General features: G+C 44.9%; 1 protein-coding gene across 1 annotated transcript; it reads left to right on the plus strand.

The window, feature by feature from the left end:
* The first annotated feature begins 352 nt into the window (after nucleotides 1–352).
* On the plus strand, nucleotides 353–25,044 carry LOC108933935 (ras association domain-containing protein 8-like). Its single transcript, XM_018751360.2, has 5 exons — nucleotides 353–484; nucleotides 17,860–18,023; nucleotides 18,789–19,738; nucleotides 20,377–20,512; nucleotides 23,592–25,044. Exons 2-5 carry the CDS (start codon nucleotides 17,906–17,908, stop codon nucleotides 23,711–23,713), a joined length of 1,326 nt encoding a protein of 441 aa, XP_018606876.1. The 5' UTR covers nucleotides 353–484; nucleotides 17,860–17,905; the 3' UTR covers nucleotides 23,714–25,044.
* The last annotated feature ends 2,387 nt before the right edge of the window (nucleotides 25,045–27,431 follow it).

The raw sequence follows: 27,431 nt of genomic DNA on the forward strand, positions 1-27,431 counted from the left end.
ATCGCGATATTAATAATGGTGCAATATTACTGATAGTCAATGATTCATAATTAGGCCTACAATATGGCTGAAATGTATTTTGTTTTCTGACTGGTGTTCAGTGCCAACTTATTTTCCTTAATACAGTAGCGAGGAATCGTACAGAATGCGGTTCGGCAGCGAACCTGGGAACGCGCAGAGGCGCTTTAAAAGAGCCCATGATGCCTTGCGCCGTCCCTGTTCCGTTACAATGTGCTTAACGGGCAGGGAAAGCCGAGTGTCGGATGTACAGTACGGACTGCAGCACACGTGAGCGTGTGTGTGTATGTGAGAGAGAGAGAGAGAGAGAGAGAGAGAGAGAGAGAGCGAGAGAGTGTGTGTGTGTGTGTGGTGCGACTGTGTGTTCAGTGTTCAGTGAGGGCGGGCGGCATCGGCGACCTTGTGCCACCACCCGTCCCGGCGCATCTTCTGCGCTCCTCGTCGGTTTTGCGCTGCGAACGAGCAGGTAAGACTGACACATCATGTGTCAAAGCACTGAGTTGGACTCTTTTCTTTCTTTCTTTCTTTCTTTCTTTCTTTCTTTTCTTTTCTGTTTTTTTTTGTAACAAAGGAAGGCGAGAGCGTCTCAGCACTTTTACAGTAAAAATTTCCATTGCCGGAACGAGCTCGAGAGTCATTTTTGCCAGATAAAAGTATGTATATAATATAGTTTTTAGCGACTGCAGTTTATATTTGTGGAGAAATGTGTCCGCAAATGTTCTTCAATGCAGCGTAAAAAGATGGCAAATATTCCAATTTCCCTGCATCCGTCTGCTTCTATATAACATTGATTGATGATCGGACCGTCCGTGTTGCTTCCATACACGGACACGTCTCCGATTAACTGAATTAAGTGAAGTAAATTGAACCGCCCTGGATCGTCTCTTGCGCGCTTCGATTTTATTGGACTCGAACTATTGAGTGTCCACAGTACGACCTGCTCTTAACTTCACTGCTCGGCCGGGGATCTGTGTGTGTGAAATTTAGTCATCACAGCTGTGCATTTACGTTAGAAATATACTACGACGTCCCTGTCTTTTTTTTTTTTCCTCTATTCTTGAGTTTTACACGATCGCGTCGATCACTATTCGTGCGGAGATTTGATGGAACTTGGAGAGCGCGTGCAGTGTGATTGCTGAGGTGTGTGCGCGTGTGGTTGAGTGTTGTTTTGGTGGTAAATTTTGTGTGCGTGCGTTAATTTACAGCAAACACTGCGCTGCTCTGGCTGCTGCGCTCACTTTTTGCCCCCTCGTCACATCCGATCACCTCCGATCACCTCTGCCACGTGCTGTTGTCTCTCTAGCCCACATTCAAAAAAAAGAGCGCTCGTCCGGGCTCGCGCGCGCACCCCGCGTTTCTACCGCATCCTCGCGCCGCGGGTCTCCCGTGACGTGACCACAGCGCAGTGACGCCGGATACGATCGCTCCGCTCAAGTTCTACAAAAACTGCTGGAGATTCAACACAGGCCTGGGCAGCTTTGATTTACTCATGCTGCACTAAGCAGGCCCTTCCTAGAAAAGTAGGGGGCATCCCTACCAGTTCCTTCTACTTGGTTATTCTTCGTGTTTGAAAGAAGCGCTGTGGAAGGAAGAAGGTCATGTTTTCAGTGGTAAATCCAAGGCTGATGTAAGAACGTGAAAACATCCACTGCCAGGTGTCACGTGAGCCACGGAGTGTGCATCATCCCAGCAAAAACACACGATTCTGTCCCCGAGAGGTACCTGTGCTCTAGCCCCACACCCACATGTGGTGCAGCCTCCTTGGGTCTACATTTAGCATTCAGCAGCAGGTGGCGTAGTGGTTAAGGCTGGTGCCTTGCAGTCTGAAGTATCCTGGTTCTAATCCCTCTCCTGCTGCAGACCCTGCTCAAGGTGCTTGCATTGAATGGATACTGTTAGAACGCACTGCTATATAAACGGGTAAATCATGGTGAAGTTTATTGTGTACCACAGTAAAATTCCTTGGGCGAAGTATTCAAAGGTTAATATTCTCTTTGACAGAAACGTGGTCGCACGGCACATGCGTTGTCTTTCCATGTACTGTGTCACAGTTTGAGTGTTGGCTGCATTGAAGTTACACCCTAAAAATTATTGGCTTTGAGTATTTGCAGCTCTAATTTTTAATTTAAATTTAAAAAAAAAAAATCATGAATCATTTTAAAGTCTACTTTTCAAAACAAAAGTAACGCTTTGAAGATGAGGAGTCTCGAAGCGACTAAGATCTCCTGTTGTGTTCAAACTAAGTCATTTCTCACAAGGTGTGACCATCAAGCAGCCATCTGCAACCAGTAAGAGTTAGCGGTCCTTTTGTCTCGAGCACCTCACCACTATGGAATGTGCATTCTTGATGCTATCAGTCCCCATGGAAACGGATGCAAGGGCAAAGCTTTCGATAGCCCGTCGAGTACAGTGAGCATTGATAGTGCTGGCAAACGGCCTTTGTTTTTTGGGTGCATTAACTTGTCTTTCTCAAGCTGTGCTACTTTCACCTGTGTCTCACATTATGCCCAGTGCTTGGTGTGTGGCATAAGTGACCCTCTGGCTACTGTAGTTTGCTGTAGGTTTGACATGCACTCAACCACTTGTGATTAAAGCGGTGTCTTGCCGTTCTACACCATGCTTTCACCTGTGCCACCTGGGACCCTTCACCTAGATTAAGTACACTCAATCTATCTGAAGACACCTCTCTCACCAGAGCTCTGTGTCCAATTATGTTTAAGAATAAAGTGCTGAAGTTCAAGTAACTACATGTAGCCCACGAGGAAGTGCTTCAAATTCCAGCTTGACATGGAAACACTAGTGTCTTGACTCTGTAAATATCACTGCTTCATGGTCTTTGATAAAAACTTGAGGTGGTGGGATGGAAGGCTATATTGAGTGATTGGTAATTTCTGCATTTTTTTTTTTTAAGATACTTATGCATTTCGGAGTAGCAGTGGCCCAGAGTCAATCCCAGGAAACATACGGCACCAGGCAGGGTACGCCCAGAATGGGGCAACAGGAAAGCTGCTAAGGACTGAGGACTCCAAAGTTCTAATCTAATTCTGGTTTGTTTGTTTTGTAATTATTTCGATTTATTTATTTCTGTTTATTTATTATCAATATGGGGGTGCTGTGGCGCAGTGGGTTGGACTGGGTCCTGCTCTCCAGTGGGTCTGGGGTTCGAGTCCCGCTTGGGGTGCCTTGAGACGGACTGGCGTCCCGTCCTGGGTGTGTCCCCTCCCCCTCCGGCCTTACGCCCTGAGTTGCCGGGTAGGCTCAGGTTCCCCGCAACCCCGTATAGGACAAGCGGTTCAGGAAATGTGTGTGTGTATTATCAGTATGAGTGTTTTTTCTGCTGCAGTTCTGAGGGTCACCACACAAAATTTCACTTTACTGCATAAAATGACAAAGTAACTGCAACAGACGGAGGCGGACCCAGGTAGGTGCGCGGCTATCACTGGTGTTTATTTACAGAAGTGCAGGGGAGAAGACAAAAGGTGGGGAGGACCGGGAACAGATGAGTCGGGGCATTGTTACGGGGACGGCTGCGTCGTCCGGGGGCTCGGGAACCAGGGTACGGGCGTGATTGGGCTCGGGAACAGGGTCTATGTCAGTCGGGGTTTCTCTGGGTTTTTCTCTCTCTCTCTCTCTTCACTGGTGGGTCCGGGGGAAGAAAGAGAGACAGCAATCGGTCCCAGCTGCAGCTGTCTTACCTCGGGCTCCGCCCCCTTCCCCGCCGCCTTGGCGTGCTTATCATATCTTATCTGTTGTTAACAATTCTTTTAACCCTTTTTATTTATCTCAGAACAAACCAGCCCTTGTTAAATAAAAGTTACAGGCTAGAAAGAAGAGTAAAAAATTTACCATGGTCTACTATTTGTCAGTGTAAAAGAGCATTATATATATACACACACACCTGGTGTCCAGGACTACTGGTATGAATGTCTGTATAGTGCAGAAGAGTCATCTAACACCTGTTTGGTGTCATGTTGAATCCCTGCAGACTGGACCAGCTTCTTCTTCTTCTTCAGATGAAGAGCTTAAAACACACTTGCAATCCTGGAGCATTGGAGTCATTCAGTTTAGTCAGTGTTCATCCAGCACACTTTGGTAAACATGTTGCCAGACGTCAGCATTTCCGTTGGTTGAGTGGGCTTTCCTGCGTAGTGAAAAAACACATAGGCTTTATTTGCCATAAGCTGAAGGTTAATGACTTTTGTCAGTGTTATATGTACAATTTCTCTGTGCCGGGGGGGATTTCTCCTCAGAGACTGACCACAATGTCACACCAGTGTCCAAGTTCTCTAAAGGATAGACAGGCATGCAACAGAGCATTAGCACTCAGTACAGCCACATGCTTCATTATTTCTTATAGTAACATTTTCAATTTGTCAAGAAACTGGGATCATGATTCTCAAAGTATTCTTGGTTACCACAGAGTGCGGTACATTAATATAAAAAAGTATGGTATAGTGGTGTCCCATTCTGTGCACTGCCTTGCGCTCAGTGTCTGCCAGGACTGCCTCAAGATCACTGTCAGTGACTAGTAGACAGATTTTGGGAATGTTTAGATGTAGAACATTTTTTATTTTCCTGAAGACAGTAGTAGTTCCCAAACCACCGAAAACTGCTGGAACAGCGATTTTTTTATTTTTAAAGTGTGCGTTAAGGTTGAAGACTCCAACCTTCTCTGATGTTCACCAAAGCCTACATTTTATCACTAATACGTCAGAGCTCCGTAGGTCCTAAGGCAAAGCCCCGCACCCCAGGTCTATTCTCAGAATAATGTTTGCTGTTAAGTCTTTTCAATAGTCAATGCAGTGAGAAGAACTGCTCTTGCCCAATGGAGATGGTCTTACTGCAAGACTGTGCTCTGCACTGATTGTGTATGTGATGTTGGACAAGGCCAACAGAGCTGTATGTTTGCATTAACTATGTTCTCAGATGATGCTACAAGTATTTCACAAACTAGCAACAGAAGGGGAAACTCCTGAGGCCCGCTGCCTGATGAAGGCATGAACAAGATGTCTTTCCTTCACAGTAAGGTTTAGGCCAGGACAGCACATGGCTGCTTGTGGCACTCAAGCCAGAAAGATCTGGCATTTAATCAGTCTTCAGAGCTGATTAGATTAAGATGAGCTCACAGCCCTGTTTCTGCTTTGCCTACAGTCTCACCGTGCATGATCTGCTGTTGTGTGTATTTTCTTACGAAGGGACAGAGAGAGTGAGGCCTGGGGGTGTTGTCCTTCTGGATGGAGAGAGAGTGAGTTTGTGAGTGTGGCCCTACTGGAGGGCGTTTTCAAACCTGGTTGTGGCAAAGTTCTTGTGTACGCTGGCAATGCTCTTTACCAATTTGCCATCATAGTTGAGCCGTACTCTTCAGCCTTTGTTAATCCGAACGGTAGAGGACTAGTTATGCTTTTTTCAGTCATGTGAAACTGAATTTTTCTCTGTCTCGGCCCTGTAACGCACTGTATCTTACCCAATTAAAGGTAGTATGAAGTTCTTCGTGTCATTTCCAGTTCCATTCTGTAAGAGCATTAACAAAGCTAAGACAAGTCCCTGTGAAGGGTTAATTTCAGCGGCTGGCTCTTTGTCTCTTCATTTTTCACCTCAATTTCATCTGAAAGTGTAACATCACCCTGACGCTTGATATTCCCTAACTCCTCATCCTGCAGCAGTTAATGGCAGTTTGAAAAGTATTAAAATGGCAGAGATACTGGCACTCCTGGGAGAAGAGCTTGATTTGCCAGTAAAACCATAGCAGCATGTTGCTCGAGGACTGCTTTCCAGAACAGAACCCCAGAGCTCCAATGTGTCATATGGCCAGAGCACACTAAGCTTTTCCAGTGAGCCTGGCACTCTGTTGACTTTATGAACGGAGGCGTCCCGATACATGCCAGCTCTTTGGTTCAACTAGCAGCTCTGAACTTGGCACACAAATGCGCACGTGATGGTGGGTGAGGGTAATGGAGCTACTGTAGGTGAGGGAGCTTGCGTCACAATCCCAAATGCATACTTACATTCTATGATATTCCTTCCGCTCATTCCGCAGAGCAGTCTGGTTTAAATGATAGGATGATGCGCTCATACAGGGGTTAATGCTTCCTCTTCTAAAGCCCAGTATAGTTCCTGTATCCTGTCTTCAAGGTGATGGGGTCAGAGATGATGGCAGCATAGTACTGCAGATGTACAGAGCAGAAAGGCCTACAGAATCCTGGCTCTCAATCACACTGTCAGCTTAGTCTTCCAGCTATAGCCATGTAACTAATGTGGTTGGCTCATCCAAATAGGACAACTTGGGGACAATGTCCCCTACCTCTTGGAAGACTGCAAGGATAGGTGTGGTGCAGCTGGAGATGGAAACCTAGAAAATGTGCACCCCTGCTTTTTTCAGTTATGAAATATAACATTAAAAGAAATGGCATTGCTGAAAATGTTCCGGAAGGGCCATTAAGGGTTGCCACTTTCAGATTCCCCAACATTATTTAATGTCCCTGGAGAAAAGGGAAGACTTAAAATAAGTTCAAAGCTGAATTAGTAATCACTTTTTTATAACTGTCATACAAATTCTGGAAATCTTTGAGACAAGATGTAACCTGAAGGTAACAGATTTAAAATTTTTGTGAAGTCCTAAAGAAGCCGCAAGACCCCAGTCAATAGATGTTATTGTTAAACAAATTGCCACAGGACAGATGCTGTACATCATTATTCATTAATAGTCAGTAAAACAGTTTTGACTGTATAAATTACGAATTTTTTCCCCTAACATTATATCCTTTTTCTGTGAGTCATACTTGGGTCTTGAGTCACAAAACATCTGTCCTACTTGAACTGCTATCGTAATCACCCTTGTCCATATACAAACACCATGATCTCCGTAAACCATTTCTCTGTTTATAATGTAGCATTCTGGCTGGTCCCACACATTCTATAACATCATTCATCTAAAATCCCTAATTCCCATACTATTTTTCTTACTATAAATTGTACACACATAAATAAAGAAGAGGCGCTAAAGCATATATTATGGAACAGTCCTCTACTTACCTCCAGCACCGATAAATGTATTAAATGTATATCCTGTGTCAATTCCCCAGTTTAGTTTTAGTTTGTCTTATCAGGTCTAAGCTTTACCTGGGCACCTTTACCTTTACTTGGGAAAAGAAAAATCGTAAGAAAAAAGTTTAAAAATATGGATTTCTGCATATGGATAACACAGTGAATACACTGAGGTCACATCTTGCCAGAAATTTACATTTATATTTATTCATTTAGCAGATGCTTTTCTACAAAGCAGGGGGGCGTGGTGGTGCAGCGGGTTTGACCGGGCTCTGCTCTCTGATGGGTCTGGGGTTCGAGCCTTGCTTGGGGTGCCCTACGTTGGACTGGCGTCCCACCCTGGGTGTGTGTACCATCCCATCCCCAGCCCCGCACCCTGTGCCACCAGGCTAGGTGCCGGTTCGCTGCGACCCCACTTGGGACAATCGGTTTCGCCCTGTGGGTGTGTTCTCTACAAAGCAACATACATCTCCAAGGAAATAAAATTTGTGCATTACATTACGAGAGAAAGAGACATAGTTGCAGACGTGATGCTTAAGTAAATTTGTTCATCTTCATCGCTCAAGTAGGTGCATAAAAAGCAGGATAGACAAATCCTGATCACATTCCTACAAAATATTTTTGCTGTGCGGGTTCGAATTGACCTAAGCCGTTTTGCAGATGGTAGGGAAGAGAAAAGTGCCCGTGTGGGGTGACCATGGTTCTCTCATGATGCGCATCGTCTTTCTGAAGCAGCGTGTGATGTAGGTGTCCTCAACTGCTGGTAGCTGTGTGCCGATGATTTCCTGAGCTCTTTTGACCACCCTCTGTAGGGCTTTTTTGTCCTGTACGGAACAGCTGCCACCCCAGAATGTAATACACCCTGAGGACGGACTCCACAGCACACCTGTAGAAAGTTGTGATGACTGTAGTGGACATCCTGGCTTTCTTCAGACGCCTGAGGAAGTGGAGGCGTTGATGGGCCTTTTTGATGGTCGATGGTGCTCAGTCCATGTGAATTTGGCAGTGAAGGTGACCCCGAGGAATTTGAAGCTGTTGACCCTCTTTTTGAATGTAGACAGTTTCGGCAGTTCTGAGCGAGAGGGGGGAGATCATTCCACCAGAACGGAGCCAGAACCAAGAACCTCCGCGCTTTAGCTTTCGTGCGGAGGGCCACCAAGTGAGCAGAAGTAGACGAGCGAAGCGGTCTGGTTGGGGGGTAGCGGTGTATTTAGGTGTATGCCTAAATACCTCCTCGTGTATCTCCCCCTTTCTCAGTTCACATATGTCCTCTTATGTATTACTGTTATTGCTATTGCATACAGTACAGGACTGTATAGTATATGTCAGTGTTTTCTGTTTCACATTTTCACTGAACTTATGAGTAATTACAATGTATTTTCCGTAAACATGTTCATTATATGTACAAGTGCACACAAAGACACACACGCACACATACATGTACAAAAGGAACAGATCAGTCACGGTATAACCCTGTTGCTGTGCAGCATTTCAGGCTACCTTACACACTGTTAGAGCACAGCCGAATGAGGGAAGCAACCATAAAAAAATGTGAGCAATAAAAATGATTGTTTTTAAAGAAAACAAAAGTTTAAAACCAGACTTTCTTTTATGGTTCCGTGCATTTGCTCTCACGAGTGTGTTTGCAGTGCTGTTTTTTACGTCAGAAACACTGCATTCACCTTGGTTGGTGGTTGCAGCAGCCCACCCCCCTCCAGTTTAAAAAGAGTAAAAGGCAGAGTTTAAAAACCAGCTAAAACACTTTATTCTTCACACCTGATGCAGAAAACGAGCCCATTAGTGTTTTCATGAAAAAAACAGAATACGGGTGAAGCGGTTCAGCAAAGTTTAAAATACCCTTTAAAATAGGATAATAAAGCAGCAGCTTTCTCAGAAACACAATGAGGTATGAATGAGATAAAAATACAGTAAAAGAGACCGCTGTTACTAACAGACTTACCCCCAGAGGAGAAAAGCTCCGCAGCTGTTTCCTCAGCTGGCATCCAAACCATGTTTGAAATATGACGAAAACCCGTGAGCCCAATAAGGAGAATGTCTCCGGATCAAGGTGTACCCTGCCACGCATCCTGTGCTCCCTGGATATATTCTGACTTGCGTGGCCTTGCATTGCTCTCGCAATTATCAATAAGACAAGCAAGGAATAGTTTTAATTAAGAATATTATAAAATAGGTTGGTGTCCATCGCACATAAAAATACCCTTTATTTTGAATATAGCTGACATTCTCTATCGTGGCAGTGGTTATTTTTTTCCCCCAAAGAAATAAAGATAATTTGGCGTTGTCGCAGCAGGAATTTGCCTAAGAGAACGATTTCCCAGAACAAATTAAGTCGCGTGTTATGTGAGGAACGAGTGTGTTTCCAGTCTGGCGAGTCATATTTTCTGCAGACACAGTAGTTAGGAATTTGGTGTAACATTACACAACCCGGTCTGGCCTCTGGTGTTCGGTGATGCGCTCACCCTTCAGTCAGCACAGCTCCATTTCATATTGAAGCTGATAGTAAATAATAAGCTTAGTAATTGAAGTGTATTTCTTGTCGTTTTCATGTTCCCTGGGTCTTGCGGACAAGGAGCGGTAGAGGACAAGGCTGCTCCCAGCCACCTCTTCCTGCTCAGCTGGAAATGGGTTTCCTGTTTGTGTCCAAACGGGAGGTCGGGAACCTCGCCTCTCAGGTGGGGTTTTTGTTTTGAGGAGAACGGCGTGGTAAATATTCCACTGACCGAATCTGAAGTGAAGAAACGCAAGCATGTAGAACATCAAAGTATCATCCAGGATCCTGTTATTTCGTTTTTTTTTTCCTTTGCTTCTGCATTTTGAGCAATCCAGTTAGTCCAGGAAACATATAATTGTCTTCATTCCTTCAGAGAATGTATTTTATGTTTCTGCGGGTGTTATGAGACGTGTTAAACGGCTTTTAAGTTTTTTCCCCGACTTGAGGTAATTGGGGGCAATGCTGTCATTATGGGAAGGTTTTTTTTTTTTTTTTTTTTCTTTTTCTTTTTTTTGCAAGGGTCTGGTTTTGACCCTTTACAGTTCTGTTGCAAAATGTAAAAATGAGAGAGCTTCTTCATGTTACTATGAAGATGATGACATCTAATTATTTATTACGCAGGTTCCTTCGCTCATCAAGCCTTTCATTAGCAGCTGCCGCAGTCAAGAGTGGTTGGTGTTTTCATTCAGGTCCTCTTTAATCAGACAAGCGTAAGTAGACATATAGGCCATTAAATTATAAACAGCTACAGAGAAAAACAGCATCTATGCAGGCTGGAAAAACATCCACTTTATACTAAAGAGCATGCCTTCCTTTCGGTTTTCCAAGAGGCTGCAAATGTTAAAACAACAAAACGCACGCACCACAGCTCTTGAAGTCTTCAACGGAAGCAGGTTAAAAAAATACTGATATAAAAATTAAGAAGAATTATAACAAAGCTTCCATTCAGGCCAGCAGAGGAAAATTATACAGCCCCCACCACCTTCCACATTATGCCTTCCTGGAAAACCCTTTGTAAGTTTAATTCTCTCGAATTAGACATAATTACCATTAGTTCAATGGTAAAAATTGATTACATTCCAGTGCTCCAACACTGAAACCCATTTTGGTTAAAATATTACCAAATCCCATAAAATTGGACATAATTCTTTCAGTAGTTAAGATTAGTTATCATAGCACAAAAAGGCAGTTTCTCTTCATTAATTACTCCGTAATATTGTACGACTCTGGATCTGCGCTTCTTCAGCTCTTTCATGGCTATAAGATGCGATACACTTAGCAAACTTACAAAAAATACATTTATCTGTTGCATTTTTCCAAAACAACTTATAGTGATGAGGTTATAATTAGCTACCCATTTATAGAAGGGGGGTCATTTTAGTGGAGTAACTAAGGGTAAGTACCTTTCTCAAGGGTACTACAACTGGAGGTGGGGATCCAACCTACAACCTATGGAGCCAAAGGCAGTAATCCTAGCCACTATGTTACCAGGTGTCCTGTATGAGCAGCCATAATACATACAGATGGTCCCTGACTTATGAGGGGGTTACGTTCCAATAAACTCATCGTAAGCCAAAAATGCATTTAATACACCTAACCTACCGAACATCATCGCTTCTTATCCATTAAGATGGTCGAGATCGTTGATTGTGAAAGTCCAAGTTCATGTGCAATGGCCATCACGGACTTGCCGCCTTCATCAAAGTCAAAGTGGCTTTATTGCCATTTCAACCATATTGGGCTGGTACAGTGTGCAGTGAAACGAAACAATGTTCCTCCAGGACCCTGGTGCTACACAGAAACAACACAAAGCTACTTACACAAGACTAGATAAAATGTACATGTATGAGATGTGTGCAAAACAGCACAAGACAGTGCAGTAATTACTAAAAAAAAACAAACACAGTAAAAAAAAGAAGAAATTACAATATAACAATAAATACTACAGATATAAACATACTAAATAGAGTCTCAAGAGTAACTGCCTTCCTCTTCTCTTTTTTTCACCAGTAGCAGGAGACACGGATGAGTGTTTCATACACATGAGGGATGCAGAAATCACAACTTAGATATGGGGGATATGCAAAAAAATGCTGGAAACACAGGACACTGAGTATCGGTTGTATACGCTAGCGACCGCATGACAGACTGGGAGATGCAGGTCGCTGCCGCTGCCTAGCATCACAAGAGAGTATCGTACCACATATTGCTTGCCTGGGGGAAAAAATCTAAATTTGAAGTACGGTTTCTACTGAATATCTATTACTAGCGCACCATTGTAAAGTCAAAAAATCATAAGTTGAGGAGCATCTGTATAACATGCAGAATGAAACCACTTGCCCCAGTGGGGTCACGGCAAGCCAGAGCCTAACCCGGCAACACAGGGCACGAGGCTGGAGGGGACACACCCCAGAGGGGACACCAGTGCATTGCAAGGCAACCCAAGCAGGATTCAAACCCCAAACCCACTAGAGAGTAGGCACAGGTCAAACCCACTGCACCACCACACTCCCCACATTTGTATAATGCTCTACATATTAATTCAACCTTTCATGCAAAAAAAAAGTAGACCAGTAAAAACAAAAGAAATTGATGGAAAGCAGTAAAAACAAGTCCATACTCACCAAACAAGTTGGAATTGTTTGGACACTTCAAGCAGATGCCATGAAAAAGCAGGTGAAGCAAGCTGGATACAGGTTTGTCCAATAACTTTAACTTAATGCAGCATGAGCCAAATTATCACTGCAAAGATGATTGCTTCGTGACTCTGGTCTTCTACTGCTCAGTCCTTGTGGCACATGCATAGAGGCAGAGAAATACCTCTTAGGTCAGACTAGGGGTATTGAATGAAACTCCTCATAAATTTGAATAAGCATATTTCAGGGTATGACTATTTGAAGGAGAACAATGTTCTTGAGAACCCAGTAACTTCACATTTTTTAATGTTGCAGTAGTCGGACATCATGGGACAACCGACCAGCTCACCCAAACTAACACCTCAAGACAGTGTACTTTTCCTGCCAGTATCTGGGCCATGATCTTGCTTTTACTTTCCCCAAAATACTTCAGAGGCAAGGGGTTCTATGTTTACGGTCCAACACTCCAAAACCCTCTAAAAGAGTGACCTCCAGCTATCATCCGTTCTTTGCCCTTCATAGTCTTCTGTTGCCCTGGCAGAGAGAGGACAGCAACACTATGTTTCTGTACCACCACAAAAATCACACTTTACTCTGCTGCCAATCAGTTGCACTGGTATTTATGTCAAAGGAATTACCTTATTCTGCAGATTTTTTTAATGCAGCCACTAAGCTCATAATTACTTGATTGGAGACATTAAGTTATTAAGTGAAGCCATTTAATTACACTCAATGAGTGAGCAATCAATAATCTCGAGAAGAAAACCGATTGAACTGGAGCATTTCACTGACTGAATAGTCAGCAATAAAGATCAACACCATTGAAGATGCCTTTGGGTCTGCTACTGGAAAACAGTCGCCTAGAAGCAAAATCAAACATCAATAACCCTTAGTGCAGCCTACATCTGCGGTAAGACACAAGCATCCTACACGATTACTGTATAGGGGGCATTGGCTACTTAACCCCAATCACTTCAGCACAATTCGATAAAAGGGCCAATAGCTTGACGGCTGATAAAGTCACTTTATATGAAGGCAGCTTTAAAAGACACAGTGATGCAGCAAATAGCACCTGGATGGGTGAGAAGACGTGGCTTCGATCCCCACTCAGTCTGTTGGGAGTTTTCATGTTCTCCCTGTGTTTGTAGGGGTTTCCTCTGGGTGCTCTGGTTTCTTTCCAAAAAAATTTGTTCAAGTGAGCTGGAGACTCTGAATTGGCCATCGTGTGTATGAGGGAGAGTGTTTCTCTGGTGTATAGATGAGTGATTTGCTGTCGGTAGTCTGTCTAGCATCGTAAGTGACTTTGAGTGGGAAAGTGTGGGCTAAATACTACATGGTGTTCCTTGGAAGTCCCTTTGGAGAAAAGCATCTGGTAAATGAATAAATGTGACACTCAGAGTTCACATGAACAATAGGTAGTTATCAAGAAATGACTGGAAGTGCTGGTGTGTAATTGTTATTAGAGGGTGGCACCTAACACACCTGGAAATTTCTGATTCATTTACATTTAGAGAGAATATCACATATCCAGTCAAAAACTGCAGAAGGAAGTCTACCTGAATGGCAGAGTCTTGAAGCAGAGCTTTTGGAGAAATAATGCACAATGAAAAAGATTATTATTTAATGGCAATTTATTAACTATGAAAGATTTGGTTCTGTGGGGTTTATCTCTGCTACTACACTGCTAAGCATCACAGAGACATTGCAAACATAACTGACAAAGGATGGGGATCTGGAACGAATAGCTCCTTAGGACAACACCTGAACAGACACTGCTTCGGTATTACATTTACATTTATTTATTTAACAGATGCTTTTCTCCAAAGCGACTTACAATGGATGCTATGTAGTGTTATCAGCCCACACAATTATTCACCAAGGTGATTCACACTGCTAGATACACTACTTACAATGGGTCACTCATCCATACATCAGTGGAAGACACACACTCTCTCCGTCACTCAAACACTATAGGGGAAACTGAACAGCATGTCTTTGGGCTGCGGGAGGAAACCCATGCAGACAGGGGGAGAACATCCAAACTCCACATAGACTGAGTAGGGATCGAATCCACATCCTCTCACACCACCCAGGTACTGAGAGACAGCAGCACTACTCACTGTGCCACCGTGCTCACTCATTGGTATGACTAACTGAGTCTCACAGTTCCTGCTTTATGGAAAGTTGGGTGACTCACCATTCAGGATAATTTCTCTCGCTCATAGTTTTCTAGGTCTAATTAAAAACGAAAACATAAATCCTAATCAGTAGTTGGGAAAATCGGCTTCAGGATGGGGTAAAAGAAGGCCATGGTGGGTTTACAAACATGCGTTTGTATGCTGTTCAGTGGGTGGAACACAGGTGGTACATCTTTGTTAATGTATAGGTTTATGATGAAAATGCAGGCAGTGCAATGAAATAAAATCTGTTTGTCCAAACACTGTTAATGGTGCCATTCACTTCTTGGTGATGGTGAAATGTGTAACATTTAATGAAAGAATGAATGAATTTAGGTAAAATGACCTGAAATATTCTAGCATAGCCGGAGTGATGAAGATATAGAGAGGAGCTTCTCGCTCCATCCATGGCCAGCTCGACTCCATAGAAGCAAAAGCAGTCGACTTGTGCTCAACCCATTTTACTGGGCCTCTTGTTTATAGTAGCACAGGCCAACTGTCCAAGCGCTAGCCGAGTTCACAAGCAAAGATTACCGTTAATAAAGTACTAAGTGTGCGCAAGTAATGGATTCCATGGAGCTGGACAAGTAATTATTTCCATTATTTTCCATATAAAATGAAGGAAATGTCTGCTGCATTCAGTTGGACACCATTCTATTGTTTAATGAGATATAATCAGCACAGTCGCAGCACAATCTCAGCAGGCTGTGGCCCAGGCCTACGTCTTGGCAGCACATTCCTGCTCCTCGGGGATATGTGTTGTGGAGGCGGGCAGGAAACAGCATGATGGCCAGCTGGTACCCCAGTCCCTGCCTGGATTCCACCACAATAGCCAACTGTTCACACCTTGCCCGTGATTCTTTAGCAGGGCCCAAAAATAGCAGCTCGGATGTCAGCACGGGAGCCATCGGCGCCCCTTCCCTGCAACTATCAATTACCACCTCTCTGGGCAGTTTCTCTTCGCAGCATTATTTATGTCATGTGTCTTGGGGTTTCTCCCTCATGCAACAGACAAATGAAACATGCCATAACATTCCACTATGGGTATTTTGAGGCAGCTTAAACCCAGAGACTCTGTGGGGCTCCGCAACTGATGCCCCACCCACTGTTATGACGTATGACTGCATCTGCATAGATGCGGGCCTCCAGATCCAACAGCCACCTGCCATCTTGCAGGAAGTCAGGCATCGGCTGTGGGTATAAATACAGGAGAATCTCAGTACCCTTTAGGTAAGTCAGATGAGAAAATCCAGTGTTATCACTTGGTATCTGCCAAATAGCTCCAACTCAACATATCCAAAACAGAGACTCTTTACCTCCCAGCTGGCCTGTCCTCCTGTCACAACCTCTCAATCAAACTGGACAACTCACTCATTTCCCCTAGCTCCTTTGCTAAGAGTCTGGGAGTAACGATTGATGTGAGTCTGTCATTCTCTCAACATATTGAAGTCACAACACAGTCCTGCAGATACATCCTGCATAATATTCGTAGGATCCGTCCCTACCTCATTACTGACTCCGCCCAACTACTTGTCCAGGCCATGGTGACTTCCCATCTGGATGCTGCACCTCTCTTCTGTGTGGCCTTCCTGCTAATGCCATCAAACCTCTGCAGCTTTTACAGAATGCTGCTGCACGAGTTGTGTTTGATTTGCCAAAGTGCTCCCATGTATCTCCTCTACTCATCTCTCTGCACTGGCTTCCTATAGCTGCCCGAATCAAATTCAAAACCCTGGTTACTGTGTACAAATGCATCAATAGAACTGCTCCCAGCTATTTACAAGACTTAATCAACCGGTACACCCCAGCCAGGCCCCTTCGCTCATCTACTTCTGCTCGCTTGGTGGTCCCGCGCACGAAAGGCAAAGCTCGAAGGTTCTCGGTTCTGGATCCGTTGTGGTGGAATGACCTTCCCCTGTCACTCTGAACTGTGGAAACTGTCTATTTTCAAGAAGGGTCTGAAAACCCACCTTTTCCAGATCCACTTCGCCCCAAGATCTCTCCAGCTCATCTATGGTTTCACTGTTCACGCATCGTAACTCCAGAAGCATCCCCAGATACACCCTTTATTCAGCCATTACTCTGGTATTGTACTGCTCATTTGTGTATCTTATAATATTTGATAAAAAAAAATTAAAATAAAAAAAAATTGGTGTGGGTATCAGGATGTGTCTATCCTGTGTCTTATGCACCTACTCGAACGATGAACCTCGGTGCAGCAAGTGGCAGGGAACAAACTAGGTTTGCTTGAGACTTTCATGTCTGCAGCTGTGTCTCCTTCTCTCAATGTAATACATAAATTGTACTTTTTGCTGAGAATGTACGTCGGTTTGGACAAAAGCATCTGCTAAATGAATAAATGTAAAGGTAAATGTAGTTTATAGAATTCCCTTGGTGTGATGGAGAAGTCTGGGGCAACTGATATGTAAAACCATAGACTTAACAGAGGGAAGACTCTCTTTTTTACATCAGTCTATGTTATATACAGTTGACCCTTGAACAACGTGGGGGTCAGGGGCGCTGACCCCCAGCGCGGTCGAAATTCCGCGTATAACTTCTGACTCCCCAAAAACTTAACTACTAAGAGCATACTATTGAACAGAAGCCTTACCAATAACATAAACAGTCGACTAACACATATTTTGTATGTTATATGTATCATATACTCCATTCTTACAATAAAGTAAGGTAGAGAAAAGAACATGTTATTGAGAAAATACATTTACGGTAGTCTACTGTATTTATCGATACCGTAGGTTTACATCGTCCGTTTACAAGAGGAATCGTCTGTCTATCTGTCGTTACCAACATCGGTACTGTTTTACATCATACAAAACACTGTAGATGTTATACGTATTACTAACACTAGACATCAAAAATGAAAAGATAATCCGAAAAAGAAATTCATATTTATATACAAGTATAACGATTCATGCGTATATAACATAGACTGATGTAAAAAAGAAAGTTTTCCCCAGTCTTGATAACGAAGACGCAGCAATACGATTGCTTCACGGTAGCCTAACTTACACACTAATGAACGGATCGTTATAAAATGTTCATGGCATACAGTATTACAGTCATATTCATAATACAGAAAAAAATCCGCGGGTAAGCGGACCCGCACAGTTCAGACCCGTGCTGTCCAAGGGTCAACTGTATATATTTTTTAGGGAAATCTGGAGAGAGGTACATCTTGGGACAAGCAGGGTGAGGCAGGATCGTGACTACATTCAAAATATTGTTGTTTTTTTACACCACAAAGGTTACCTGTCATTGCCCTTCCACTGTTTCTGTTTCTGCTTTTCTTTTCACCCTTTTTTTGGTGAACCAACAACACCACTTGGATGCATCAGTTAGCAAGAGACGGATACAAACCGAGACCAGCTCGGTTTGTTGGCCATCTATTCCCACAGCCTGAAAACCGAACAAGCACATGTACACTGCCTGACCCCTCTTCTTCCTTCTCAAGCATGTCAGCTGGACTCCAGGAGCTTCCCCTCATTTGACATGGAGGAATGAAGGGCCACAGCATGGAGCTGAAAGTGTGGGTGGATGGTGTCCAGCGTGTCGTCTGTGGGGTCACTGAGGCCACAACCTGCCAAGAGGTGGTGATAGCCCTCGCTCAAGCCATAGGTGAGTGAGCATCTGCTGAGGGTAAGGACTAGAGCTGTTTACTAGAACACCATATATATTTTATCCACAAAGACCCAACCAAGGAAATAAGATCGATACTGGACAAAACAAAAGCCACAGTAACCGTTTCCAGAGGGCTGTCCTATTCTTCCAAAAATGAGTAGATCTTGTCCGATCAGCAGCGCTGGCCTGTGGCCGAACAGTAATGTTCTTCAAGCATGGATGAATATCTGAGGCATGTGCAGGGACATTCACTGCGATGTTCAGTTCCACATAATTCTCTGTTCGTCCATTCTGAAACATTCACATTTATTCATTTAGCAGACAGTTTTCTCCCAAGAGATACAACTGAGACCAGCCAATAGAGGTACTGATCCAGACACGTGATTCTCGTGACACAATCAGTTTGTCCAGTTCTACTGCTTATTCCAGCGCACAAGTAGCTACCTGTACAACTGCTAGGAAATACAGAAGTGATCATGATAAATGCTGTAAGGTAAGTTTATGGAGGAGCAGTTAAGAGATCCGGAGAGAAGGGGGTTCAAAACAGACCCCCTGGGAGTTCTGAGGAACTGAGGGAGATCATTCCACCCAAAACCAAGCGCCTGTAGATGTTGGATCTCTACATTCTAACTTTTGAGGTCAACGTGTACGTAGTAGTCAAAGATACAACAATGATATGTAATGAGTTTTTTTAAACGCATTTCTTGAATGTGGTCTTCATAGCTCTGATGTGGCATGTATTGTTGCATGTATTGTTCACAGGCCGCACTGGGAGGTACACCCTGACAGAGAAGTGGCAGGGGACCGAGCGGCCCCTAGCTCCCTTTGAGAGTCCAGTGATCTCACTAAATCGGTGGGGCCAACATGCCGGCGACGTGCAACTCATCCTTCATCATACAGGATCTTCACCGAGTGAGCGCCTTGTTTCTGATGGCCGCGTGCGCATCCCTGAGCGCACCCTGTATCGCCAGAGCCTCCCACCCTTGGCAAAGCTCCATCCCCTTGGAGACCGTTCCCTTAGGCGCAAGGAGCCGAAGCGCAAGTCACTCACCCTCACCGGCGGGGCCAAGAGCTTTCTGGATATCTTCGGGAGGCCACGGGAACTAGAGGCCAAACATCGAGCCCTACACCACAGTAACAGCATTGCCGCAGTGCCCGGGGTGAGGGCAGGTCCAGCCGGTGAACTGGCCCATCTGGTGCAGCTGCAGAAGGAAAAGCTCCAACTCCTGGAGCGGAGGATCGGGGGCTGTGAAACGGAGCTACGTGCCTGGGCAGCACGTGGTGCCGGAGTCACCACCGGGGTAGGTGGGGCGGTCAGGTTGCAGGAAGAGATCCGGATCTTGGAGCAGAAGGTGCGGAGGAACGATGCAGAGATCGATGAGGAGGAGTTCTGGGAGAACGAGCTGCAGATCGAGCAAGAAAACGAGAGACAGCTGAAGGAGCAGCTACAGGATCTGTTGCGTCGGATCTATGACTGCGAGGCAAAGCTGAGCGGCTATTTTACCCACATCCAAAGCATGGAGGCCGGCATGGAGGTGGAGCGAATGCAACAGGAGACGCAGGAAGTGCAAAGGGTGAAAGAGGAAGAGGTTCATGCCAGGGTGCTGAAGTTGAAGACAGAACTGGATGCGCAGACCCAACAAAGTGCCAGACTGGAATGCAGCTGCAGAGCCGTGGAGAGGTCACTGGGGCACTCCAGTCGGAGGTTACAGGTGAGCCATACCTGCACTTCGCAGCCATTTGAGGAGCAGCAAACAACTGTCAGAAACGTCTTTGTACAAAGATGAAAACGGGGAGAATCAATGCGTCACTGCAGTACTGCTTAAGAGGATCGTCAGAGGAGAAGGATGGCTCATGAAAAAAGATAGATGTTTTATTTAAAGGGTGAGACACTGACACTTGTGGCATGTTCTATGGACCTGCCTGCACAGAGTATGGAGAGAAGGATGTGCAGGAGGGAAGGGTGTGAGCAGGGCCTTGGAGAACCATTCTGGTCTGCAAGAAAACACAGGCGTCACAACAGAGAGTACGGAGAAGGAGGTTTCTGTGAAGGCTGGGATGAAGGAAGGGAGGAATGTATTTAGTCTAGAGCCAATGCAGGCAAAACAGTGGATTATACATCCTTTAGTAACCGCATGTCTTCATATCAGGTGGGTTACTAGACAATGGAATATAGTGATTACCACCATATAGTATTGTATTTGCTTTCACACTCAGATGGTCATTCCCACTGCAGCTGTATTGCTGGTGTAGTATTGTTCTGTTATCTACCCTTTTATCTTACAGCAATGACAGAGTGGGTCACTTTCACTGAGAATAGTTAAATAAGCGCTTGCACACCTCCCTGCAGGAGAAGGAGGAGGAGCTGGAACAGCTGACCAAGGAGCTGCGGCAGGTCAACCTTCAACAGTTCATCCAGCAGACAGGCACCAAGGTCACCGTGCTGCCGACTGAGGAGACTTCCATCCACGTCCAGCTGGACACAGGTTAGTCCAGAGAACTGAGGAGTGTCCATGCATCAGCAGATGGAGTCTCTCCACAAGAACTGACCTTTCGTGGTTTGCTTTTGTGTTCCAGATGGGTATCACACTTAATTTGCTTCTGGTGTAAAAGTGCATTATATATATATACACATAGTCTGAAACCACTTGTCCCAAGCAGGGTCATGGCAAATCAGAGCTTAACCCAGCAACACAGGGCACAAGGCTGGAGGGAGAGGGGACACACCCAGGACAGGCCACCAGTACATCACAGGGCATCCCAGGGCATCCCAAGCAGGACTCAAACCCCAGACTCACCAGAGAGCAGGACTGGGTCAAACCCACTGTGCCACAGTGCCCCCCAAGTGCATAATGGATAACATATAATAATATGGGACAGTTGGTAGTGTAGTGGTTAGATGTACTGCCTCTGGATCCAAAAGCCACAGGTTTGATTCCCCCCCCCCTCCTCCTGTAGTACCCTTGAGCAATGTACTTACCCTACATGGTACAGCTTTCTTTTCCCCCACACATTGCACTTTTTTATTTAACCTTTAATATTGAATTCCACATATATATAGCATTTTTCTCTCCTTGAATACATTCTATTTTGCTGTATATTTCTAATACATTTTTATTATATTTCTGTTATTCCACATGTGTAGACCACTATATTTTTATTTTACCACAATATTTTTTTTTTATCTGTAAGGGGGTGCGGTGGCGCAGTGGGTTGGACCACAGTCCTGCTCTCCGGTGGGTCTGGGGTTCGAGTCCCGCTTGGGGTGCCTTGCGACGGACTGGCGTCCCATCCTGGGTGTGTCTCCTCCCCCTCTGGCCTTATGCCCTGTGTTGCCGGGTTAGGCTCCAGTTCCCTGTGACCCTGTATGGGACAAGGGGTTCCAAAAGTGTATGTGTATTTTTATCTAACTTTCTTTATTTTATCCTATTTTCATCATTATGTAATCTTCATATTTCTGTAGTATGTTTCTAATTTCTATTTTATTTGTATTGCCTTATTTTTATTATCTCTACTATTAGTCTGTATTACGGACAGTCGGAAAAGCATTTCACTACACGTTGTACCAAGTATGATTGTGTATATGACAAATAAAACTTGAACTTGAACTTGAAATTACTTCAGTAAAATTACCCAGTTGTATAAATGGGTAAATAACTTGTAATGTAACTGTAACCTTAACATTGTAAGTTGCTTTGGAGAAAAGCATCACCTGAACGAATAAACCTAAATAATATAAAGCACAAAAAAAAGTCAAACCCTTTTATAACAAAATTGTAAATCAAGTCTGCCTGAGCCAAACTGTTATAAAACTCTCCACCGCTACTGTGTAATGCAGTTTGACTCACATCTCCCACTTTCTGTCCTCCTATATTTACATTTATTTATTTAGCAGACACTTTTCTCCAAAGCAGCTTCCAATGAACTCTATGCAGTGTTACCAGCCCCCACACCTTATTCACCGTGGTGACTTACACTGCTAGATACACTACTTACACTGGGCCACTCATCCCTACATCAGTGAAACACACATACTATGGGTGAACCTGAGCAGCATGTCTTTGGAGGGTGGGAGGAAACCAGAGCACCCAGAGGAAACCCACACAGATACTGGGAGAACATGCACACTCCATACAGACTGGGCAGGGATCAAACCCATGTCTTCTCATACCACCAAGGTGCTGTGAGACAGCAGCACTACTCACTTTGCCACTGTGCCGCCCAGCCCTGGATTTGGAATAAATACCAAATTGGACTCTGTTCCAGTCCAACATGTGTGGAAAAGTCACTTTTGCAGAGATGTTATTGCAATCGGAGCTGACCGCATGGCAGAGCGTGGCACCCCTGTGCTTCCCAGCAGGCCGATCCCTCCTCACGCTCAGGTGGAACTGCGTGATGGAGATTGACAGCCAGTGAAAGCTATTAAATTTTTTAAAACCTCCATCTTGGTTGAGAAGGTGATTAAAATTTTCTGTCAATGCACACATGCTTTCTGAGCAAGACTTTTTATGCAAAGTCGTGCTCTGAAAACGCGGTCACTGCAGCAAAGGGGATAAATAATTGCAAGTGGCTTTGAAGAAAAGTGTCAGTTAAATGAATAAATGTTCACAACTGAGCTCTTCACCCATAAGTACAGATAATGTGCTTGGCAGAGCGAGTAGCACTACTGTCTCACAGTGCCAGCCTGGCTGGTGCAAAAGAATGTGGGTTTGATCCCTGCTCAGTCTATGTGGAGTTTGCATGGGTTTCCTCCCACAGTCCAAAGACATGCTGTTGGGGTTCCCCATAGTGTGTGAGTGACTGAGAGTGTGTGTTCCACTGATTTGAGGAGTGACCCACTGTAAGTAGTGTATCTAGCAGTGTAAGTCACCATGGTGGATAAGGTGTGTGGGCTGGTAACACTGCATAGAGTTCATTGGAAGTCGCTTTGGAGAAAAGCATCTGCTAAAAAATGTAAATAACAAACTCAGTGATGCTGAACTATGTTTGTTACCAGTGGTGTAGGTTTGTGCTCCTTGTCACCTTTCACCCCTTCACTATAAATGGCTCTCAGTAGGGTGTAGAGACAAGCAGTGTGGCCTGCTCAGCACGCTGCCCCTCCTCTCATCCTCCACTCTCATGGGCTCCCTGTTGTCCACAGATCCACAGGTGTGGAGACACAGACTAAGAGTCTGCATAGAGAACTGCAGCTCTTACACCAACTCCTCCCTCACTCTCATTGGCCGCCATTATGAAGGGTTTATGTCCAATGTGCATATTTGCTCCGTCTTCTCTTTTTTGCTCCCGTATATCTTGGACACCCCCCCACTCGGCCCATACCCTCCTGAAATGCTGTCACTGCTGACACTCGCTGTGGTGAGCCTGGGTGATGGAATCCCCTCACAATTCCCCCGTTAATTAGCGTTTTAACACCCGGCTCGTCTCCAGTGCTGCACTTTTGCACGTTGTTCGTCTAACTTTGAATAAAAAAAATGGGTTGCGATGCATCTTATTGCGTAATATCTCGGCAGACTTTTTACATTTTCTCCCCACATCTCTTTTCTGCCTCTTGCGAGGGTTCCCCAGATGTGGCCCCCCAGTCCGGCTCCCTGAAGTGTCCGGCGACCTCCCGACAGCTGCCTGGGAACCTGCGACATCCACAGAGCCCCCCGCTGCTCGGCTTCAATCCAGAGGGCATCTACGTCTGAGACACTGAGCACTGAAGTCCTGCAGCAGCAACACTATGAGCTCCCCGTTCTTCTGAAGAATGAAAAGTCGCTCCTGTGGCCACACAGAGGTGCAGCACAGACTGTCTGTCAGTCACATAGAAGGAATCTTATTGGCTCAAATTAGAGCATAGAGCATGTCTGGCATGCTCCTCAAGTCTTAACTGACAGGCATACTACCTGTGATTTTCTTGCACTTATTAATTTCATGGACTAACTTTCAAACACCTGCAGCGTGCGAGACCTTCTAGCTGAACTTAGAGCTTCTCCGCAATGTCAAGCATGCAGACCGGTCTCGCAGACCCAGTATGCGGGTGACCGTGCGATGAGCAACGGCATTTTTGACCGGATGGTGACATGCTGGTGAAATGCAGAGCATCACGGTTAAGAGCCCTTGTACCCACGCGGTTGAAATACTTTAACCTTCGTTTAGAATTACTTTCAGTGCCAAAAGTCTAACATTAAAAGCCATGTGTATTTTCTAAACCTGTCTGGCTGGTAGTAAAAATTGCCAATGATAAAGAGTACTGTACTACTATTAATTACTTAGTTGATGCTCTTATCCAGAGCAATGAACACAGCTGACCCCTTCATACACCTGGGTATTTTACTGGAATAATCAAACCTAAGTACATTGCCCACGGGCAGTGCAGCAGCAGCAGTAGGAGGTGGGGTCTGAACCAAGAGCCTTCAGGTAACGCAGAAACGTAGACCCTGCGCACTAATGGACTCAGACGCAGTTTGTTCAGTGCGCGCGATGGTCGTTCGCTCCCATTAATGAGGGAATTGCTTTAAAGGTGCAGCTTTTTTCCTCTTAAAAGCAGAACTTTGAATTTACCATCATATGGTAGTGAGAGTTACCAACAGCACTTTCCCTTACTGTATTCTCACTCTATGGCAAGTGGTGTGGTCCAGCGCGTGGACACACTCGGGAGTCGGCGTCACCTCTCATGGCTACTCGTGGTCACAGGTCTGAGGTGCCAAACCACTTACGATAAGCGGCCGTGCATTTACAGATGTTTAGTTTAGGGATCTTGTGTTCAATTTTTCATTGTTAAAGTCAAGACCCAAATAATGAGGTTTGTAGATACAGCGAAATGTTACACTGTCCACTATGCATTTTCTCCAAAACAGGTGCATCATTTTTGACAGAGGTCTGTACCTGTATCCTTTTTCACTGAAGCAAGCAGATGTCACGTTCTATTATATGCAAATGTTTTCTTAATAAGATTGTGTGTTTTTTCCACTTATGTACGAGTAGAACACAAATATTGCTGTTATCTCATGTTTTCCCTGTTATTGATTTCTACGGAGAGGGGGGGTGTGGTGGCGCGGTGGATTTGGCCTGTGCCTACGCTGTGCTGGGTCTGGGGTTCGAGTCCTGTTTGGGGTGCCTTGCGACAGACTGATGTCTTGTCCTGGGTGTGTCCTCTCCAGCCTCACGCCCTGTGTTGCCGGGTTAGGCTCCGGTTTGCCACGACCCTACTCGCAACAAGTGGCTTGAGACAGCGTATGTGTGTTTTTTACCGTTTTATTTACAAATGACAAATACTTTGTATGTATTTTCCTGGCCCCACACCCCTGCTCATGTACCAAAAGAGGTTGGATTAAACGAAACGTTTTTTCCTGCTGTATTACATGTGTGACGCTCGTTATTCCCTATGCGCCCCATTCAAATTGATACAAGCGCTACACTGCCCCCTAGTGGCCGACCTGTGGTTTCGGCGTGGGCTCCGCGGCTCTTTCCTGTTCTGCTTGACCGGTGTCACTTGAGCTGTTGCAGAAGAAACACGTGAGCCGTCTTGTCACGGTCATCACGGATCGACAGGCGACCGAGGCGCATAACTTTGATGGGGGAAAATCAGGAAAAAAAAATTACACTTAAGGTGCATTAAAAATACAGTGTAGTGACACGTAACAAATTATACTGCCCACCAGATGGCGCAAGTGCGTCATTTCCCCACGAGCGCTTTGTAATCGCAATAGTATTTATTAGTCTTTTTATCCGTGTGAAATGTTCGTTCTTGTATTTGGTGGTATGCGCCTGTGTGTATTAGCTACACTTTTTGGAACGCTTTTCCCAACCAGATCACAGTAGGACTGTGTTTATGTTCATGTCTGAGCAACCAGTTACACAGAGGACGTGTGTATGTTTTTTTTCAGGTACTGCGGTACTAAATTCCTTGACATTCCTAGTTCATACATGATTCCCTCAGTTCCAAGTCTGCAAACAAAGGTTTGCACATTTCAAGTCTGACAAAAAAATACAAAACACTTATTTAACAACTGTCTTGCAAACGTCAATAAAATGTCCTGCAATTATACCGCATAGTAGAAAGCGATGATCAGCCCAATATTAATCAACTCCTTACCTATCGATGATGAATTATATATCGCTGCTGAACATTTTCCAATCTATAGCAGCGCTTTCCCCCATAACCTGTTAATCTTTCCCGTTATTGGGTTCATAAATACCGTTCTCAAACGCATGCGCTGTTTTTACTACTTCCCTCACTGCAGTTGTTTTACGGATTCCTATCGTGTCCAGATAGCTTTCAGAGATATTTTAAAACTAATATAAATGATATTATTGTGTGTTTTATGATAACGAAATATTTCTTGCTATACGACGCCGGCACCCCCGGTATACTCTGGGATCTGCGTCACTTTTTCTGTCCAAACTGGAGTCGTGTAGCGGAGTCCCCCCTGCACTCCTGCACTCACTCACTGTGTCCCCGAACTCACACGAAGCGCGCTCTCTCTCTCTGACGCACACACACACACACAGAGAGAGAGAGAGAGAGGCACCGGTCCGGTCACGTTTGCCGCACGCCGCTCAGAGGCGCCCCGCCGTCACACGAATAATAACGCGCCTGCTTATGTAACTGCGCCGCGCTGCCGTGTGATCAAAGCGCATAAAGCGCATGGACACACCTGTGTGTCGCGTTCGCGAGACCACCCAGGCGAAAAAGTTACATTCCTGCGAGGGCGGAGTCCCCGTTCTCCATTCAGCAAAGTCCCGCGGCCAAGGTAACCCTTCCGATCACCTGTCTCCCCCACACCTGCCACACCGCCGCTGCACATGGACGGCTGCGTGTCTGCGAACGCGCCTGTGCGAGCGCACGTGACAATCCTGCGGTGACCCTGGAGCGCTAAGCGGGGCCGGTGACGTCACGGTCTCGGGCCACTTCATCGCGATGAACTGCTGAACCCGAGTACCTGGTGGGCGGAGGGGACGGACGTGCGGGGGTAACAGGTGGTCGCCGTCGTCTTTATTACCAACTTAGTGTACTGTGTTGAGACTGCGGTTCGGCCCTTTAACTATTTACCAAAAGCGCATAAACAAAAAGGTGCTAAAATTTCAAATATCATATAATCTGATAGGTGACAGGATACGGACGTATTATCTTTATTCCCCAGTTTGTTTTTTTTACATGATTATGAACTTTGCCTAACAGCAAAAATCATCATGCTGCTGAGGGACATCATTATTGATAACACTGTTGCTAAAGGGCTTTTTTTTTTTCAGAAAATCTTTGTCCCGCACCATCTTGCCAAGTACAGAAGATAAGGTCCCCGATATATTATCTAAGTGTAGTTATCTCTGTCATTCACATAATGCAGTTACATAATCATCATAGATAAGCTACGATAACATAATGGCAAATGCGATTTACACTGATAAATCACACTTGTAATT

This window comes from Scleropages formosus, unplaced genomic scaffold, assembly GCF_900964775.1.
Source record: "Scleropages formosus unplaced genomic scaffold, fSclFor1.1, whole genome shotgun sequence".
Lineage (NCBI taxonomy): Eukaryota > Metazoa > Chordata > Actinopteri > Osteoglossiformes > Osteoglossidae > Scleropages > Scleropages formosus.